General features: G+C 43.2%; 1 protein-coding gene across 1 annotated transcript; it reads right to left on the minus strand.

Annotated features, from left to right (window-relative positions):
* Positions 1–160: 160 nt before the first annotated feature.
* LOC311101507 (uncharacterized protein) lies at positions 161–10,152 on the minus strand (the record flags this gene model as incomplete). Its single annotated transcript, XM_084142655.1, has 8 exons — positions 161–177; positions 285–927; positions 1,019–1,212; positions 1,681–1,837; positions 2,016–2,135; positions 3,318–3,425; positions 3,545–3,600; positions 10,137–10,152. Coding segments are annotated over 8 exons (1,311 nt in total), but the record flags the coding sequence as incomplete, so codon positions are not given.
* Between the last annotated feature and the right edge of the window lie 10,725 nt (positions 10,153–20,877).

Below are 20,877 nucleotides of genomic sequence, written 5' to 3' on the forward strand. Positions count from 1 at the left end.
TGGCAGTGAAATGTCAACAGTTGGTATGCTACTTTTTCCACCCTTTTCTGGACCTTCAATATCCATTTCAGATGAGCCAATCTTTGGTAATGAGATGTCCATTTTGGGCATGGATATATTTGACCCTTTAAAAAAGGGTCCCTCTATCTCGTCTGGCACTCTATGCCGGGTGTCCAGCTGTAGATCGATGTTGGGTGCAGAGATGTCAATAGCTGGCATTTTAATGCCAGACAGGCCTGTTGACCCTTCAACTCCTTCAGCTAAACCTTTTGCTTTTATCTCACCATCAATTTCATCAGAGTGACGGGCTGAGGAGAGTCCTAATGAAAGCTCTACCTCTCGGTGCATAAACTTTGACCCCTCCTTGACTTTCACTTCTGGTTTCGGTAGGTCAACATCCTTGTTTCCAGATGGCAAACTGAATTCCACTGAGGGTGGTGTGAATTTGACATCAGGAGGTTTCAGCTCCAGGGAGCCTCCAGACAAGGCAGTGTCCGATTTTGTCTTTTTTGTTTTAGGGAAATGAATTCCGAACCTGTGGCCCTTTCCTTTGACTTTGACTTTAGCTCCAGGCACATCTGGCAGGGAGACATCTGCCTGTCCCTGTGGTTGTGTCATGTCAACTTCTCCTGTAGCCTCCTCAGCACCCTTTGCTTTCATCCTGGGACACCTTAGCATCCTCTTCTTCCTGCCAGTGGCGACCACTCCTCCATGCTGCTCAGTTCCCTCTGCCTTCCCATCCTTCCTCAACTTGAACTTGGGGAAGGCAAACTCCACGTCAGCGGGGTTGAGCTCCACCTTGGAAGATGATCCCTCCATCTCCAACTCTGCTCCAGTGCTCCCTTTCTTGTTCTCCTTCAGCCTTTTCAATCCAAAACGTCCTCCCCTCTTTTTCTTCACTTTGAAAGGTTTGATGGTCTTGACACTCTGCAACAGAGATACAAGTATGATAATCTGGAATACCCAGTTGTATATCTCATTGTCAAATTGGCAATTACAAATATTATCATAGTCGTACCATATTCTGCATCTTGGTTTTGGGTCCTTTCAGTTCCAAGCTGGTGGCGCCAGGGTGCATGGTGACATCAGCGCCAGCGATGGTCCTCTTCAGGAAAAAGGAGACTTTATAAGGCTCTGCACACTGCAAGATCTTCAGGGCATCCTCATACTTCACATTGTCAAAGTAGACTCTTGCACTTAGCAACTGATCTCCTGCAAGGACACCAACCAACCAGACAAAAGTTAATATGCACACAGCACAAATGATATCAAGAGAACAGGGGGAAATATTGAAGTCTTATAGTTGTGGTTTGCTTTTGACAATCAAAGGAAGGATATGAAAGGACATGGCATTTTGATGTTTCCATTTTATTTGCACAAGATAATGTACAGTATGCACGTCAGAACAAGGTGATTGATCAATGACATTACTTACAATAAATTACACAGTACACTTAATGGAAGTTATACAAGGAAGGGATACAAATGGGGAGAAACAATATGGTTTCAACATTGCATTTTATCAGTTATTTCTAAGTATGGAATGAATTTATGTTCGAATAGTTTACTGTTTAACATTCTCATTTCTATTTTATCTATTAAACTAGACCATAACTCATTTACCTCAGCTGTGTCTCATAGCTTTATATTCATGCAACTCTAATTTCCCCATCCAGTTACCTTGCTGGAGGCTAAGATGCTTTGCTGCAGTGGAGTCTTTAAGGACGTCCTTAATGAAGATGCCTCGCTCCCCTCCACCTGTGACACTGTAGCCGCTGGCTCCAGCCTCAGCCTCTGTCTCCACCACAACCTCCACCACCTCAGATGCAGTTTCCTCCTTTAAAGACACACCAGAGGAGAGGGTTTCCTCACAATTCTCTTGTCTTCAAATGTAAACAGTAGAATGGCATGCGATTCTGAGCGTTTTCTAGGCTTGTGTAAATATCTACAGTGATATCAGCAAACAACATGGTTACTGTTTCACGAGTATTAGTTGTTTCTTGGCTCTTTACCACTGCTTGGGCCTCTGTTGAGGAATCCATCTCTGCTTGGGCCAAATGAGAGGTCTCTTTCAGGTGGCTTCTCTTCAGACTCAGCACCTGCTTCAGCTCTGCATGTAGTTTCTCTTTCTGAACCTAGAAGGAAGGAAGCATTGTGTCTGTGTTGATGGCTCAGTTGATTGGACCGTAAGAGTAATGACAATAGTTCCATTATGGGTTCAAGTCCTGCATGGGCCACATACAATATAGGTTATTGTGTGTTAACTGTAAGTCCTTTGGATAAAAGTATTTGGCAGGTAAATTACCTTGTAAGCATAGGGGATTGAACCCCAATGAGCTTGATGCATGTGTGTGTGTATGTGCTTTCACCAACTGAATTAGCCAATTAATGCTTTGGGATATGGAGAGAAAATACCCATTAGGAATTGACAGAATACCTTCATTATAGCCACACTCATTATGAGATTAGAGCCATTATTTCTCTCATCACATGGGCTTGGACATAGGAATATTACATACTCTATAAGCTCTATGTTAGCTGCAGCCCTGACCCCAACCTCACTGACTGAAGTACAATGACACTGTCAAAACCTGCTGAAGTCATTCTCTCCCCTGGTCGCTTCTCTCAACATAAACAACCATTCATTTAGCCAAGCTCAGCAGAGATGCCACTGTTTTCATACAGCAGGTGGCAGGTCACAGTGGCAACAACAATTGACCTCTTGTGTTTGCACACCTCAAAATATGCACAGGTGTTGGGGACTAGAGGATATGTCGTAAACATTATTATAATGCATAATACTGTTGTCAATTCTGAATTGCTTCAACATTTAAAAAAAAAATAGGATATACGAGTGATATGAAAATATTATACGCCAGTGACTGCATGTCCATAAACACACAGTGTATTGTTTTATTTTCTTATTAATATTTAGACCCCTCCCATGTACTTCATTCCGAGTACCAGCTCCTCCCCTCAGACGCTATAGGGTCCATACATGAAAGCTGAACAGGTCTAAGCACTCCTTCATTCCCACGTCTATCATAAAGTGAGCTGGGTTAGTACGCCATGGACAGAATGTAAGGGAAATGTGCAATATGTATTCTGTATGTGACTGTCTGAGAAGTGTACAATGTGCATGACAGGGGTAACATGCAATGTTTGTATTATGTTGAGTGTGTAATGTACAGTGTCTATTTTGTATACAGCAGTACTGTGTGTCTAAGACAATTTCCCCCTTTGGGACATTAAAGTACATCCTATCCTAACCTTCCCTGGCTTGAGTGTGTTAGGGTATCCAAACAGTCTCCACTCACCACTCTCTCTGGGCTCTCCTGGTCCTCTGGGGAGGCACTGTGGTGAGGGTTGGTGTGGGGGGCGGTGGGAGGCCTGTCTGAAGGAGGAGAACGCCTTTTGTCTTTCACCTGGCTCAGTAGAGGAGAGACCAAGTTCAGCAGGTTAGTAAATAGCACTGCAGTACACCACCTCAGATATGGTAAATAGCATTTCTGGAACAAGTGAAAGCCAGATAGTGGCTACTCACGGCTGGTTCTCTGGCCTGGGTAAATACATGACTTTCTTCCAATTCTCTGTCAGAGTCTGCAAACAGAAGGAGATTGTGTCAATGTTGGCGTGTTATGCACGGACAGAGGACAAATCAGAGATCTCAACAAGACTATATCACTTCATAGATATCATCAATGGCTTTACTTTGTCTTTTTTGACCCCACTGCTACATTGGCATGACATAATGTCATGGATACAGTACATGGATACACACATGCATGTAAGATTATACATTCTCTATTTAATTTGTTTTTGCTTGACGCAGGTATTGCGGCATTCCCATGGATTTCCAACCATTTGATTTAGTGACCGGCCTCTCAGACTGCGGTGCATTGCTATGGCACTCTTGGAATTATTTCCATGGTTTTGCATATCCCTGCACCACCCACCCTAGCCCTTCAATACCCCTCTACTTATAGGTAGGAGGCACTTGACTTTTTTTCCACTATATGGTTTGGTCCCCAGCAATGTCATGCATGCCCTACCCTTTTGGTTTCATGTGATGGCTTTTTGATCAGTCTTGGCGTGTGTGTTTATGTGTGTGTGTGTGTGTGTTTGTCAAGGGGATCCAGTATTCAGTGTCAGCATACTTCTCATGCCTCTATGGGTGGTGTCAGAGTGTCGGGTATCTCAGCCGGTCATGAGAACAGATTACAGAGATTCAGAGTGCTCCTGTCCAGGATAGCTAAAAGTTGTGAAAGCAGGGACACCCGCCTTGGATAGTATGCTTCATGAGTACTGGACGTTGCAATAATAAGGCTGTTACGCATCTGATCTTTTAGGATCTGTATAATGTTAATACCAGTATCAAGAAATAGCTAAATGGATCTAACTTCTTGACATAGCTAAATTAAACAACTTTTGAGCTGATTTAAAAACATTCAATACTTAGCACATGTCCATAATACCCAGGTAAAGCAGAGTTCAAATTATACTGTGACATTCGGGGAGGTCTTTATGTTTTTCATGGGACTTCCTACCGTATGTGTGCATGAGCTTGACATTTTTTGATGGGCCTAATCGTAAAGACGTCATTTACATTTTTAACGTTAGAAATGTATGACCTTTTAATGTGGCATGAACACATGAACACAACTAGTCATGATGTTTTCATCTGATTGTCAAACAGTGCACTGTCCACATTATTTTATTTTTTTAAACCATGACACAAAGGTGGGAGTGTTTGTTTAAATCGGAATAAGCGTTTATTTTAATATTTGCCACTGTAGCAATAGGCTACAAACTGCATTTTAAACAAATAGGGGAATGGTTAAATTAGCATAATTTGTGTATGAGTGAAAGAAGCAGCTGGCCCAGAGTGCTCCCTGCTCTACCCTGTGAGTGCTCCACATAGCTCAGACCACTTTCTTTATATAGAGCCAGCTCTCTCTGAGCCACATCTGCATGCTTACTACTGACTGACCTATATGGCATGGATCCCTTCCATTCAGCTGAGAGGGACCTGCAGACTACAGTCCAATACAGAAAAACAACTTAACCTCCAATCTGGCAACCCATCTGTTTAATTTCGCATTATGGGATTGTAATTATGTTCAGTGGTAAATTAACAGGTTTCAAATTAACATTGGAGAAGGATATGGTACTGTCTGTGTGCGTTTGTGCTCATGATATGTTCGCTGGTCAAATCTGGTGTCCTCAATGTTCTCAATGTTTTTTTAAACTCATTGGTCCTATACATTGAGACTTTACACCTAATTCATCTAACAGGTTCTCAGGATTAGGTTTTCCTCTATTAGATTTGATAATTAAGTAATAGACCTTGACTTGGGGGTCAGCTATTTGCTTCTAGGATATGGGAAAGGAGAGGACAGTTCACTAACATTCTCCCAACATCAAACAGCCTGATCCCAGACAGGGTGTCAGTCAGGACACTAGTTAGGAATGGGATAAGAATGAGATCTGGTGATGTGTGCCTTTCTTTTTGGCGGATTGTGCAACAACAACAATGCCAGAGTAATACAAGTAAAATCAGTTATCTAATCTCCAATTAAGCAATATCTAATCCAATTATAATTGAAATATGTTTCTATTTGGCTATACTGTGGAGTGGTTATGAAGTCAGGTTTATGTAATGGAACTCAACTATTGTTCCCATTGGTATGGTACTTTGCATTGCTTTCATAAATGTACCCTTTTAAATATACCTGCACAAACGAGTTCTTTGCATAGACCTACCATTTTCCATGTTTGATGCTGGAATTGTCTTTCTGAATAAGAATATTGTTCAAGGCAAAGAACTACAAGCAAATAGAACAAACACCCAGATCTCAGGGACATGCTTTCAGCAGTGGAGACCAGGCTGTTTCACTCACAGCGTGTCAACAAATACACAATGTGTGTGCTAATATGTAGTAGGAAATGGGCCTAATATATTCACCTTAAGAATATTTCAATGTCCCCACATACAGTAAACATAGCTTTGATAGGAAGCGCTGTGTGTCTTGTTTGCTCTGTATATATTCAGCAGCAGTTGAGTCCTAGGGGCGTCCAGGTCAGTCACTTTGGACACTGATTTGGCTAGTCATCTAGACACCATGTCCAAATACTAATGGAATTCTGCAGAGGATAAATTGTGTTTGTTTTCTTAATCTTTTGGAAAGTTACAGTAATTGGGTTAGCGACTAAGCAACTAAAAGAGCATCCTCCATAGTGGCAAGAAAATCTATTTCACTTGGACTGAAAACATTAGAGAGTCATCTACAGTAACCATCACATTGACAGTCTTCCACCAGTTACCCCATATGTACAGCCATAGTATGTAGTATTAAGACACACACAGAGCAGCTACAGACCTGCTGTGTGGAGAAAGCTAACCTGATTGGTGTTAATTCAATGAGTGTCATGAGACCCAGGATGACGAGAAAGGACCCTTTGTGTACGCTGTTAATCAATACTATTCCTGTAATAAGTTGACGTGCAAATATATCAACCAAATAGAATCAAGATTTACAGAGAAAAAGTGGTTAGTGTGTGTACGACTCAGGGATACAGTTATTCTAAAGCAATTGGATTTGGAGAAACAGTTTATTCAAACAGTTCATTGCCATGGCACATTATGATTCATGAACAGACCTCATAAAACTGCTACAAATAGATTTTAGTGTTACCAAATGCCCCCATATGTTTTCGTCAGTTATTGATCTCTACCTTCCCATGAAGATGGACTACTTCTAGTAGAGGGGACCTATGCCAGCTTGAGTTGTGGTGAAAAAATGCAAAACACAATGTTCACTGCTGGACGTTGTCAATTCCCTGTTTATCATGGCAGTGAAAGGAAAGCCCTACTCGGCATAGCTGGCATTCCCAGAAATGTCTGAGACTTTAAACAAAACAGATTATTTTTGGTTAAAGAAAACTATCCAGGACACTTTTGAATGTCTAAAACTAAACAGAAAGTGTGTAGAAATTCTAATGGAACTATACGTTTTCAAATAACCACTTTTTCTGGGCCACAAATTGCTTTTGATTAACAAATCGGTCCGTAAAAAAATATGCGCAACCCTCTGCTGAATTTTGAAATGTGGCCCTCGAGCCGAAATGATTGCCCACTCCTGCTATAAACTGTTCATTTGGACCACACTGTGTTACTGTTATACCATAAGGTACAAAAATATACCTCAGACACAATATCCTATTTAAAAACCGAACATTATGAAACAAGAGACATCTATAATTAATTGTGGTATATTATATTCTTCACTAGCAGTTGCCTTGGACTGCTAATAAGTCAGCATGTGGACAGAATATGGTTTCAGTGTCTGTGTGACTTGTGAATACATACATACATACATGTCTGGCCTCCTTGTAGCTCAGTTGGTAGAGCATGGCGTTTGCAACACCAGGGTTGTGGGTTCGATTCCCACGGGGGGGGGGGGCAGTATGAAAATGTATGCACGTGACTGTAAGTCGCTCTGGATAAGAGTGTCTGCTAAATGACTAAAAATGTAAAATGGTCTAAACATGGAGGTAATCAGTCCTATGACTCTAGTGACAGGTATAGTATAGCAGTACCCAACCTGGATTCCTAATGCATCATGTGCTCCCTGAATATAAATCAGACATTAGAGTCTTTGCAGAGTCTGTAGTCTGTTCAGAATTGTAAGGTGGAATCAGGTAATGCACAACCTGAATACACAAAACTAACATGTAACATTGAACTGAATATGGGATTGTCTTGGCCAGTCACGGTTATTAAGGCTCCTCATCCAGAGATGTCTGTCTTTGAAGAGGACTATGGGAATGGAAGTCCAGACATAGAGAGGGTCTTCTTGTCCTTTGAAAGCTCAGATGGAGAAATCAGCCACACCCTGAGGCGGACAGGAAATGCCTCTTTGTAAACAGGAAACCGGGATACTTTGTGAGATAAATACTCGACAAGACACAAACAACCCTCCTTTTCCCATGATAATGTCAAATACAGAACTGTTGGGTGATAAATAAATGTATTCAAAGCACTGACATTAATCTTAAATCCAGCTTTTATCTGTGTATTTTGATGGCAGTTTCCCTGTGTCAAACTGTGTTTCCTTCTGAGTTTCCCCAGCTTCCTCCAAATCGCCCAACCGCCTCTTGACCCTGCTACTTCCTGGTCTACTACAGACCCGCCCACTGCTCAAGCAACCTGTCGCTAGGAAACTGTCATAATTAATTTTCTTATACACATTAATTCATACTAACTCTGTCACACTCCCATACAGCTCAAACAGGATAGGATTCCTGTGATATTATACCCTGGAATCCTACACTTTCCCAGTAAATAAAAACTCCCATTAACGCTCATATTTACATAAAAATCAGTCTTATGATATATCTATAAGCCTCTGGCTTAGCTGAATCCACAGCATTGTTGGGGGTAAGATACAGCCTATTTCAGACTGGATTTGGGGAGGGTTATCTGCCTGTCACGCCCTGGCTCTGGGGACTCTTATATGTTGAGCCAGGGTGTGTAGGGTCTATGTTTTGTGTTCTATGTTCAGTTTCTAGTTCATGTGTTTTCTAGGTTGGCCGGGGTGGTTCTCAATCAGAGGCAACGAGAATCAGCTGTTGCTTGTTGTCTCTGATTGGGAACCATATTTAGGCAGCCTGTTGTGCACTTGTGTTTTGTGGGATCTTGTTCCGTGTTGGTTTGTGTTCATGACCGAGGATTTCACGTTTCGTTTTGTTGTTTTGTATTTTGTATCGTGTTGCTAGTACACTATTTAAAGAGATGTACGCATATCACGCTGCGCCTTGGTCCAATCATTATGACGATCGTGACACTGCCTGCATTACACTCCGCTACCAGTGGCTTAAACATCTATCTATAGTATATCAACAACCTTCATAACAGGTCCCTGCAGTGATAATAACTCCAGAGCAGACTGTCCCCCCACCCCCATGGATGGTGCTGGTGTCCCATTAACACATTTGACCCCCCAGTCCTCAGAGGAATGGCAGGGGGATCACTCACACAGACATTCAACACATGCCATCAAAGGGAGGAGCGGGCTTTGGGAACACACACAGTTCCAAATCAGATAGGAGTTTTTACCGAACATCCTAACGAGCAGCCATATAAATTGTTACATTCGTTGGCATACATAGATTAAATAAATTAACGTAACCTTAAAATTGTTAAGGTTTTTAAACCTGAAGAGTGTTTTTAAATAGCTACATTAAAAGATTCCCAAAGCACACATTAACACCTCTAAAATGAGCAACACATTCAAATTTTTCCAAAGCACAAGGTCACCAGTGGCCTGAGAAACAGAGGGAGGAAAAGTAACTTGAAAGTAACTTTTAGATAAGCTTATACTTTTACATAATACTTATATGCCTGTTACTGTCATTCCAACCTAGCCTTAACTCTGGGTTGGTCTTGCCCTCCATAGCGTGTTTACCATTCTACCCACCTTGCCATGGCATACCAAGCTGTTGGGCTGGGGAGCAACACTAAGATCCTGTGACCGGCTGGTTGCAGCTGTTGCCCGTGTGTAAAATTAAGACGGAGTGTTTGAAACAATCGCGTGCTGCTACCTCATCAGTAGTCTATGCAAGCGGGAACAGCAGCAATCCACAACGACCATGCTGAGTATATTGTATGGTAACATAGCCCTATGCTATCAACAATACAAGTGGCGTTTGTCCTTCTAAATGGCCTGTGCACTTATCCAAAAAATAATAGCTATGTTCTCAATACCTAGCAATGTGCAGTCTCCAGACTTCAGTCTGTGCTGCACAACACAGTTGGACAAACTTTTTTATAAAATAAGGGGGGGAAATAATATTCTCAAACAACAACACAGATAACTAGTTGAATAAATATGACATGAACAAGACTAAAGTATATTACCACCAGTAATATTGATTCCATTCTGCACTATGTACAAACAGTTGAACAGCCATAACACAGAGGTTAAAAAAAGTCCTGCCACTATCCTAACCTGAGATACTTGCACCACCGGCACCTACCCACTGCAACAATCCTCCTCTTCCATATACACTGTCCACAAACTCTCAGATGATGATCTAAGACAATTCCACTGTAGTGAGATTGAGACTAATCCTACCTGGTTGATACTGCTGTCACAGTGTGCTTCCTCCCTGGGTAGAGGTGAGAGATTCACCTGGTAGAAGATCTGAAATTATACACTGTTCTCTGTAAAACTCTCACTCACTCTCTCCTGATCACCCTGTTACCAGCCAGCATGTCCCTTCACTGAAACCTCAGTTGGGAAATCTGGACAAGCCCCATGGCATCTCTAGGTGGGACGTAACGAGAGCACTGATTGGACAAGGGCAAAGGGATGCCCCCATATTAGGAAGGTGAGGGGCAGGACTATCAAGATAGGGGGAGGAGGAAGGTGCCAAAAACTTTGACAGGACTCAGTCAGATTGGCATGAGCTTTCTCCTGCTGCAGATTTGAGAAAAAGACAGGAGACTACTCTTCTTCAGCGATATGTAAACTGCCTGCCCGGCTGGCTGCTGGTGACATTTAAATTCCCTGAGGAGTCAAACAAAGTGGAGGAATAACAAAAGGAATTGTTTTGATCTGGGATAGCGGAGCTGCTGTTGTGGGGCTATTTTTATTCCTAGAGCTCAAAATAAGAACAGGCCTTGGGTCTTAATTTAGAGAAAGTGTGACTCTTCTGGGGAGAGCAGCTGTTGTTGTGATTTTAACACTGAGTGTGCTGTGCGTATTGTTGGCCTGTAATAAACTGCCCTGCTGGCAGAGCTGAGGTAGTCAAAGTGAGTGCTGTGGTGGTTAGTAACCACCATGCCTGCATAGACATGGAGTGATAGCCTCCATTCTGCCAGCTGGACCCCCATGTGAGCCACACAGGTGGTCCCAGTGAGCCCAGACCCTGGCCAGAGACACAAGCCCGCCGCTGGATGTTGCCAGGGGGATCAGGCCGCTTGCATTGTGTTAACGCTGTCATTGTTGCATTCCGCCACTAACACAAAACTAGGATTTAGACAGGGGGGCTCGGAACATTAGGGGGTGAGGTGAGGTGGGCAGCTGGCTTGGCACAGAACAGAGTGTCCCAGTGGCCCAGCAATCCCCTCGTGTCAGCGGTTCGCTGTGCCAGGGCCAGGAAACCGGAGCAGGCTGGCTGCGGGGGGCTACAGGGGAAAACAACCCCACTGGGATCTGGGATGGGCTGTGCTCTGGGGACAGTTGCAGCCCATAGTATTGACTGACTCCAGAGGTTGGTCACATGTGGCCTCATGATGGCTGTCTGGTCTTTAACAGTGTGTGCTGTGTGTGTGTGTGTGTGTGCTGTGTGTGTGTGTGTGTGTGTGTGTGTGTGTGTGTGTGTGTGTGTGTGTGTGTCTGTGTGTGTGTGGTGTGTGTGTGTGTGTGTGTGTGTGTGTGTGTGTGTGTGTGTGTGTGTGTGTGTGTGTGTGCGCGTGTGTGTACTGAAAAAAAACAGAGACCGAGCGGACACAAGCCCAGCATCTATAGATGATGGGATGAAAATCATTTCTTCAAGCTAGCTAACATGACTGCACTTTGTGAGGGCAGAAACCCAGACATTTTATATGGTAAAACTAATATGAAATGTAAAAACATGGCAACCAGAAAACATAAATCTGCTGAGCATCCCTTCCAGCTGTGGATCCCTGTCTCAGACCAGGACAACAACATCCATCCATTTAGGAAGACACAGGCAGGAAACAGATCTCAGTAGATAAGCCAGCAGACGTCATATAACACCAGGAATGTCTGCCAGATAAGGTTATACTAACTTAACACAACTGTCAGCTAAACAATGCTCATATCCTCTTCTCATTTCACCTTGACCTGGCCCTCCGTCTAGGTGTATTTATAGTCAAGAGATTTGGTGGGGAACCACTCTTTAACATAAATAACAAGAGCAAGAGATGGAATTTGTCTGTGATGTTTCTGAAGGGAGGTCAACTGGAGTGGGAGGGGTTGCTAGTGCTACCACATAGCACGGCATTGAAGCAAGTCTATGGTTAAAACTAAGAATTTTTTTGAGTTGCATCTCTTCATAAAAAAATAACGTTCCTGTGAAATAAAAGCCATTTTGGAACACACATTTCCCCAAATAAAACTAGATTGGATTAGCCAATAGATTTGATTCAAGACAGAATAAGTCAATGATGTTGTTACTCATCAATATTGTGTCACCAGAAACTCATCTATTGAATGCAACTCAACAAAGCAATGTCTATCACTAGGAACCACAACAAGGCTAATGAACAGCAGATCCCTCATCACTCGTCCCCCATCCCTACTGACCTGCATTTGAAGAGGGTGTCCAGGTGACTCTGAATATCCCACGCAGACACTCACACATGGTCCAAATAGACACAAACCCAAAGAGCACACACACACAAACACACTTGACACACTGAGAAACAAACAAAAAAGAGAGATGGGTGCAACTGGATGGATAGATAATTATCTGAAGGTTAGCACTCTGTCTGTCAGTAGGCTGGTGGAAGACCTGGCTGTTTCTGGGCTAGCGTGTAGAAAGAGGGTCCCAGGCTGGGAGAAAGAGAGAGAGAGAGAGAGGGATGGATAGAGAGGGAGGTAGGTAGGGAGGGAGGGAGGGAGGCCGACAGGAGCGAGACGGGACAGAATGGGGCCGCTTTAGCCCAAGTTGAGAGTCAGCAGTTTGGGTGTCCCCCTGGTAAAGCCCTGCTCTTTGTTCGGTGTTGGGATGGCTTTAGCCCTGGTCCAACACGGCCTTGTGAGCAGGCTTAGTGTTAACTGGACAATGGACACCATGTCAGACAGAGCTCAAAATCAGCCACAATATAATAAAAAGAAAAACACATTCCCCTTGCCTGGCCTGTGGTAAACAGGCCAACAGGTATCTTAGTAAGATTATCATACTGTACAGTCAGTCACACACTACTACCACTACTAACAGAGCTATGAGGCAGGAGGGACAACTTGAGAACTTGGGGAAAGAGTTCAACAATCTTTTTCAAGCTTCATTCCAAACAATGTAATTACTTCAGAGGAACCGAGAGTCCTTATAAATGCAATGAAGTACTACCAGAGCACATTGTTGATCATGTAAGTTATCTGAAGCATACCCACTGGGCACAGATGTCAGTTCAAATAGCCACCCTTTGCCTTGATGACAGCTTTGCACACTCTTGGCATTCTCTCAACCAGCTTCACCTGGAATGCTTTTCCAACAGTCTTGAAGGAGTTCCTACATATGCTGAGCACTTGTTGGCTGCTTTTCCTTCACTCTGCCGTCCGACTCATCCCAAACCATCTCAATTGGGTTGAGGTCGGGGGATTGTGGAGGCCAGTTCATCTGATGCAGCACTCCATCACTCTCCTTCTTGGTAAAATAGCCCTTACACAGCCTGGAGGTGTGTTGGGTCATTGTCCTGTTGAAAATAAAATGATAGTCCCACTAAGCCCAAACCAGATGGGATGGCGCATCCCTAAAGAATGCTGTGGTAGCCATGCTGGTTAAGTGTGCCTTGAATTCTAAATAAATCACAGACAGTTTCACCAGCAACGCACCCCCACACCATAACACCTCCTCCTCCGTGCTTTACGGTGGAAACTACACATGCGGAGATAATCCATTGAGCCACACCGCGTCTCACAAAGACACGGCGGTTGGAACCAAAAATCTCCAATTTGGACTCCAGACACATTTCCACCAATCTAATGTCCATTGTTCATGTTTCTTAGCCCTAGCAGGTCTCTTCTTATTATTGGTGTCCTTTAGTAGTTGTTTCTTTGCAGCAATTCGACCATGAAGGCCTGATTCACACAGTCCCCACTGAACAGTTAATGTTGAGATGTGTCTATGACTTAAACTCTGTGAAGCATTTATTTGGGCTGAAATTTTTGAGGCTGGTAACTCTAATGAACTTGTCCTCTGCAGCAGAGGTAACTCTGGATCTTCCATTCTTGTGGTGGTCCTCATGCGAGCCAGTTTCATCATAGCGCTTGATGGTTTTTGCGACTGCACTTGTAGAAACATTCAAAGTTCTTGAAATTTTCCGGATTGACTGACCTTCATGTCTTAAAGTAATGATGGACTGTCGTTTCTCTTTGCTTATTTGAGCTGTTCTTACCATAATATGGACTTGGTCTTTTACCAAATAGGGATATCTTCTGTATACCACCCGCTACCTTGTCACAACACAACTGATTGGCTCGAATGCATTAAGAAGGAAATAAATTCCACAAATTACCCTTTAAGAAGGCACACCTGTTCATTGAAATGCATTCCAGGTGACTACCTCATGAAGCTGGTTGAGAGAATGCCAAGAGTGTGCAAAGCTGTCATCATGGCTATTTTGATTTGTTTAACACTTTTTTGGTTACTACATGATTTAATATGTGTTATTTCATTGTTTTGATGTCTTCACTATTATTCTACAATGTAGAAAATAGTAAAAATAAAGAAAAACCCTTGAATGAGTAGGTCTTCTAAAACTTTTGACCGGTAGTGTGTATATATATACTTCAAATAGCCACCCTTTGCCTTGATGACAGCTTTGCACACTCTTGGCATTCTCTCAACCAGCTTCATGAGGTAGTCACCTGGAATGCCACCAGTTGGGAAACCCTGGTTTAGACTTTGAGTCTGAGCTTGACATTTAAACACAAGCACAGAAGCACATTCATCACACATTATTCCAAAAATGTAATGACCATAAGTTGGTGGAAACTTGATTAATCCATCCTTGCTGAGAGGACTGCAGTTGCCCTGGCAGAGAGAAAGAGCTCCAGTAGAGGTCCAGGAATACAAACAAAGCAGCTCCCCATCCAATGACACCCACTCAAGACACTAACAACCAGATGGAAACCCCTCAGTACTTTTATTTCTAATGAGCTGGGAAGAATATAATCATGTGAGCCATTTCCCACAGGACCTTATAAGTTACACAATATACTTGGGATGCTGATCATCCAAATAGAACATCCTGACATACAATTGGAGATGCTGAGATATTGTTGGGCAACTACACTACAATACCAAAAGTATGTGGACACCTGCTCATCGAACATCTCATTCCAAAATCATGGGCATTAATATGGAGTTGGTCCCCCCTTTGCTGCTATAACAGCCTCCACTCTTCTGGGAAGGCTTTCCACTAGATGTTGGAACATTGCTGCAGGGACTTGCTTCCATTCAGCCACAAGAGCATTAGTGAGGTCGAGCACTGATGTTGGACGATTAGGCCTGGCTCGCATTCGGCATTCCAATTCATCCCAATGGTGTTCGATGGGGTTGAGATCAGGACTCTGTGCAGGGCAGTCAATTTCTTCCACACCGATCTTGACAAACCATTTCTGTATGGACCTCGCTTTTTGCACGGGGGCATTGTCATGCTGAAACAGGAATGGGCCTTCCCCAATCTGTTGCCACAACGTTGGAAGCACAGAATTGTCTAGAATGTCATTGTATGCTGTAGCATTAAGATTTCCCTTCACTGGAACTAAGGGGCCTAGCCAGAACCATTAAAACAGCCCCAGACCATTATTCCTCCTCCACCAAACTTTACAGTTGGCACTTCGCCAGATGGTGAAGCATGATTCATCACTCCAGAGAAGTCCAATGGCGGCGAGCTTTAAACCACTCCAGCCGACGCTTGGCATTGCACATGGTGATCTTAGGCTTGTGTGCGGCTGCTTGGCCATGGAAACCCATTTCATGAAGCTCCCGACGAACAGTTCTTGTGCTGACAAGAGGCAGTTTGGAACTCGGTAGTGAGTGTTGCAACCGAGGACAGACGATTTTTACGCGCTATGCGCTTCAGCACTCTGCAGTCCCGCTCTGTGAGCTTGTGTGGCCTACCACTTCGCGGCTGAGTCGTTGTTGCTCGTAGATGTTTCCACTTCACAATAACAGCACTTACAGTTGACCGGGGCAGCTCTAGCAGGGCAGAAATTTGACGAACTGACTTGTTGGAAAGGCGGCGTCCTATGACGCTGCCACGTTGAAAGTCACTGAGCTCTTCAGTACAGGCCATTCTACTGCCAATGTTTGTCTATGGAGATTGCATGGCTGTGTGCTCGATTTTATACACCTGTCAGCAACGTGTGTGGCTGAAATAGACGAATCCACTAATTGTGTATATTACCATCTGTAATAAACATTCCAATATTCTGTAATAACATTTTTTACACCCTAAAATGTATCCATTTGAAGTAATACAAGGCTATTGCAGTTTTTTTTTTTTATCCACACTTGATTAGCTATAGATCAATTAAACTTTCACCTGGTGGAATCAGAATTCCAAGTGAGTTAGAGTCCACAGCATTAGACTATCCCCTTAATGTGATGAAATCTAAGTGGTGCTGCTGACCATTCATAACTGCCAACAGACAATTCAATAACACTTGAAGGGGTTAAAAGGAAGCATCCTAATTGGATGATATCATTCAAAAGCACGAGGAACAGAAGTTCAGGGTCAGAATAGTACTTTATTTCCCACATCAGTGTAGTACAAACTTGGCAGGCAGCAAATCCAAGGGTCACACATAGTTTTAATGACACTAACATTTAGGCACTTCCATAAACATGACGAATACTGTATGTGTCAGAATTTATCAAAAACAATCTGTTTATAACAAATAATGTAAACATTTTCACTGCTACGAACAGGATTAAATGTTAATAGTGTTTTGACTTGTATTAGCTGAGCTACTCATCTCAATAATGGATTGAGCTGGTCATCATGTTAGATAGGATTGGCCAATAGACCAGGGCTTTGGTCTCTGGTCCTCTGCAATGCCATGCCACCCCTCACTTTGATAGTGTTTCCGTCTGCCATCACTTGCATGCAGATCCACCAGCCACTGGTCCAACAGTCATGAGATAACAGGCATTAGATAGTCACAACTCAGAATACACAACTAAGGAAAACATGAAAATGGTGAGCAGCAAACCATGACCAGAGTTCATCCATAGTGAAAGAAACCATTGTGGCTACAAACCAAATCCTCCGGGGACAAACTGAAATGGTCCACCCACGCAGACAGCATGGTGAAGAAGGTGCAACAGAGCCTCTTCAACCTCAGGAGGCTGAAGAAATTTGGCTTGGCACCTAAAACCCTCACAAACTTTTACAGATGCACAATTGAGAGCATCCTGTCGGGCTGTATCACCGCCTGGTACGGCAACTGCACCACCTGCAACCACAGGGCTCTCCAGAGGGTGGTGCGGTCTGCCGAACGCATTACCGGGGGCAAACTACCCGCCCTCCAGGACACCTTACAGCACCCGATGTCACAGGAAGGCCAAAAAGATCATCAAGGACATCAACCACCCGAGCAACTGCCTGTTCACCCCATTATCATCCAGAAGGCGAGGTCAGTACAGGTGCATCAAAGCTGGGACCAAGAGAATGAAAAACAGCTTCTATCTCAAGGCCATCAGACTGTTGTAAATAGCCATCACTAGCACATTAGAGGCTGCTGCTGCCTATTGAAATCTCTGGCCACTTTAAGAAATTGAACACTAGTCATTTTAATAATGTTTACATATCTTGCACTACTCATCTCATATGTATATATTGTATTCTATAATATTCTACTATATCTTAGTCCATGCCGCTCTGTCATTGCTTGTCCATATATGTATATATTCTTAAATTCCATTCCTTACTTAGATTTGTGTGTATTGGGTATATGTTGTGAAATTGTTAGATATTACTTGTTAGATATTACTGAACTGTCGGAGCTAGAAGCACAAGCATTTCGCTACACCCGCAATAACATCTGCTAAACATGTGTATGTGACAAATAAAATTGGATTTGATTTAATTTGATGTAGCCCACCATGTCTAAGTGTGTGGATTGGAAACTGTGTAACTGGAACTAATTGACGTAACTGGAAGAGAAATGTGGTTCCTGGGCTGTAGGCTGGGATAGAGGGAAGCCAACTCATAGTGGAAGAGGAACCCACCTTGAAGCCATCTGCTGCCCACGGAGGAGCCAGACACCACTGATGGAGTCATCACAGACAGTCCCCACTAGCACGGCAAAGGCATGCCCCTCGTCTGCATCTGGTCCAGCCTAATTAATCTGGATAGGGAGAAGATCGGAGAGGATCAGAGGGGTAGAAAACAAGAGCTAAAATAATAGAGACAGAGATGGGGCGAAAAACTACAGTCCAGTAACTCCTCAGTACACTTTCCATAGAGAGGGACATGCAATCATTCATTGCTGTCAAAAGGAGAGATCAGGGTTGGGTTCTGAATGCTATGTTACTGTATATGGCTAGACATCAATTAAGATAGAGATCTCATTCCAGACCATTTGGAAAGAGCACGCCCCAAACCCACCCCGTGCCCATACTCCCCTGGGTGAATAAAACCACCCAGATGGGTGGACACCCTGGGTTGTGGTGGAGTTCCCAAAGGCCCTGGGTCCGGCATGGGGAGCGCCAGGCAGGTTGGAGGGTGACGCCCACGACTACTGTATGCACCCTCGTCACCACACCTGTCCACTGGCACGACAGGATGGTAATTAAAGTGTATCTGTTATTTTAGTAGGAACATTTCCATCAAAGGAAAACACCCATTGGCTACTGTACCTACACACAAACCAAGATCCTACCTCCGGTAAGTAAGATCCTACCTCACTGGTAAGTAAGGTCACCTTCGTGGCATTTCTTTTCCATTAAGGAGTCCAGCAACACCAGCAACTGTGTGGGAAAGGCCATATGACATCCTCATCATCCAGACCAATCTTTAGGTATTCAGCCCTACAGAATCAATATCAAATTCGATGGGAAAGTTGGAGAGTGCAGAGTTGTCTCCCTCTCATCTTAGCTCATTGGTCACCATAGCAACACCCACCTGTAGTATGCGCTCCAGCAGGTATATCTCACTGGTCATCCCCAAAGCCAACACCTCCTTTGGCCGCCAGTCCTTCCAGTTCTCTGCTGCCAATGACTGGAACGAATTGCAAAAATCTCTGAAGCTCACTAACTTTAAGCATCAGTTGTCAGAGCACCTTACCGATCACTGCACCTGTACACAGCCCATCTGAAATAAGCCCACCCAACTACCTCATCCCCATATTGTTATTTATTTTTGCTCATTTGCACCCCAGCATCTCTATTTGCACATCATCTCTTGCACATCTATCATTCCAGTGTTAATACTAATTGTAATTATTTTGCACTATGTCCTATTTATTGCCTTACCTCCATAACATGCTACATTTGAACACACTGTATATATATTTTCTGTTGTATTTTTGACTTTATGTTTTGTTTTACCCCATATGTAACTCTGTGTTGTTGTTTTTATCGCACTGCTTTGCTTTATCTTGGCCAGGTCGCAGTTGTAAATGAGAACTTGTTCTCAACTGGCTTACCTGGTTAAATAAAGGTTAAATTAAAAATTAAAAAATAAAAAATAAAAAAGGGAGCAGGCTGAGTGATTGGGGTGAGGAGGGTGGGCTGGCGGGCAGCGGGTCCAGGGTGGTGCTCGGAGCGGCAGCTCCTCTGTAAACACAGGACATTCAGAGAAAGGCATCCTGTCCTGATAGAGGACAGCACCGCCAATTGCCCACCCTGGCTGTAGGCAGTAGGCACGTACCTCTCCACCCTCCCTCCTCTTCCCCACTGGGTGGAGGCACTGGCACAGGGAAACTTCTCTACCTGACGACATGGCATTACAGAAATTGTTCTGAGATCTGATCGTGATAGAGAGTGAAGCACATGTGTGTTCACTACATAGTCCAGTGCATACCTTATACTGACTGATAGGTCTCTGAGATTATCCACAAAGCATTGACTATGGATGTTATTCATCCATGATGTGGTTATTAACACAGGCAAGAAAAGGTATTGTCAAAATATTATCCTAGAGCTAATGATGAGAATGCAAAGCAGCACTGCACACCATGTGACCTCACTACAGCTATGGAAACTGCATTAATGCTGCCCACCAGTGCTCAAACGCTGCTACTGCAATGTGGCAATATTCTCTACTATCAGACTAAAACTAATGTTTAACATTCAAATGCATCTGAATCATAAATACTGAATGGCCAATCAGGTAATTGATAAAACTAGCATTGAAAAAAAATACATATATATATCTTTATGGGGGTCTGAAATGCCCCGCACACAATAACTGCCCATAATTGGCAATGGCAATGCTCAACTCTAGGCACTGGGAGCAGTCACCCAAGGCAGGAACCTGAATGATGAAACGGTTAAAGTTAACATAAATAAACTTGTAAAGAAAGTATGATTTATTGTGACCTTGAGGAGGTTTAACATAATGAAAGTGATAAATGCAGAGAGAAAAAATACATCCTTATTAATTTCTGGGAGTATTTAGTATGTATTAAGATCCCCATAAGCTGCTCTGCTGAGAGATGAGGATTAATATTGGTGTTTAAACTGGACCAGCAAGGAAAGCATTTCCAGAGATTAAAAGGGATTAGCCATGATTGATTATAAATAAAAAGCGACACTAATGGTGAGTTTACACCAGGAAGTGGCATCACGGGGCGAAACATCGGAAGCCATTCACTTTCAATCGAAGGAAAGCAAGAGAAGCCGAGTGGGCGGGGGTCCATTGAGTGTTGAGAGCATAATTTTCATCATAGGTACACGTCAACTATGAAAGACAAATTGAGAAAAAAAAATCCAGAAAATCACATTGTAGGATTTTTTATGAATTTATTTGCAAATTATGGTGGAAAATAAGTATTTGGTCACCTACAAACAAGCAAGATTTCTGGCTCTCACAGACCTGTAACTTCTTTTTTAAGAGGCTCCTCTGTCCTCCACTCGTTACCTGTATTAATGGCATCTGTTTGAACTTGTTAT

This window comes from Coregonus lavaretus, assembly GCF_964263955.1.
Source record: "Coregonus lavaretus genome assembly, chromosome: 26".
In the NCBI taxonomy this organism is placed as follows: Eukaryota; Metazoa; Chordata; class Actinopteri; order Salmoniformes; family Salmonidae; genus Coregonus; species Coregonus lavaretus.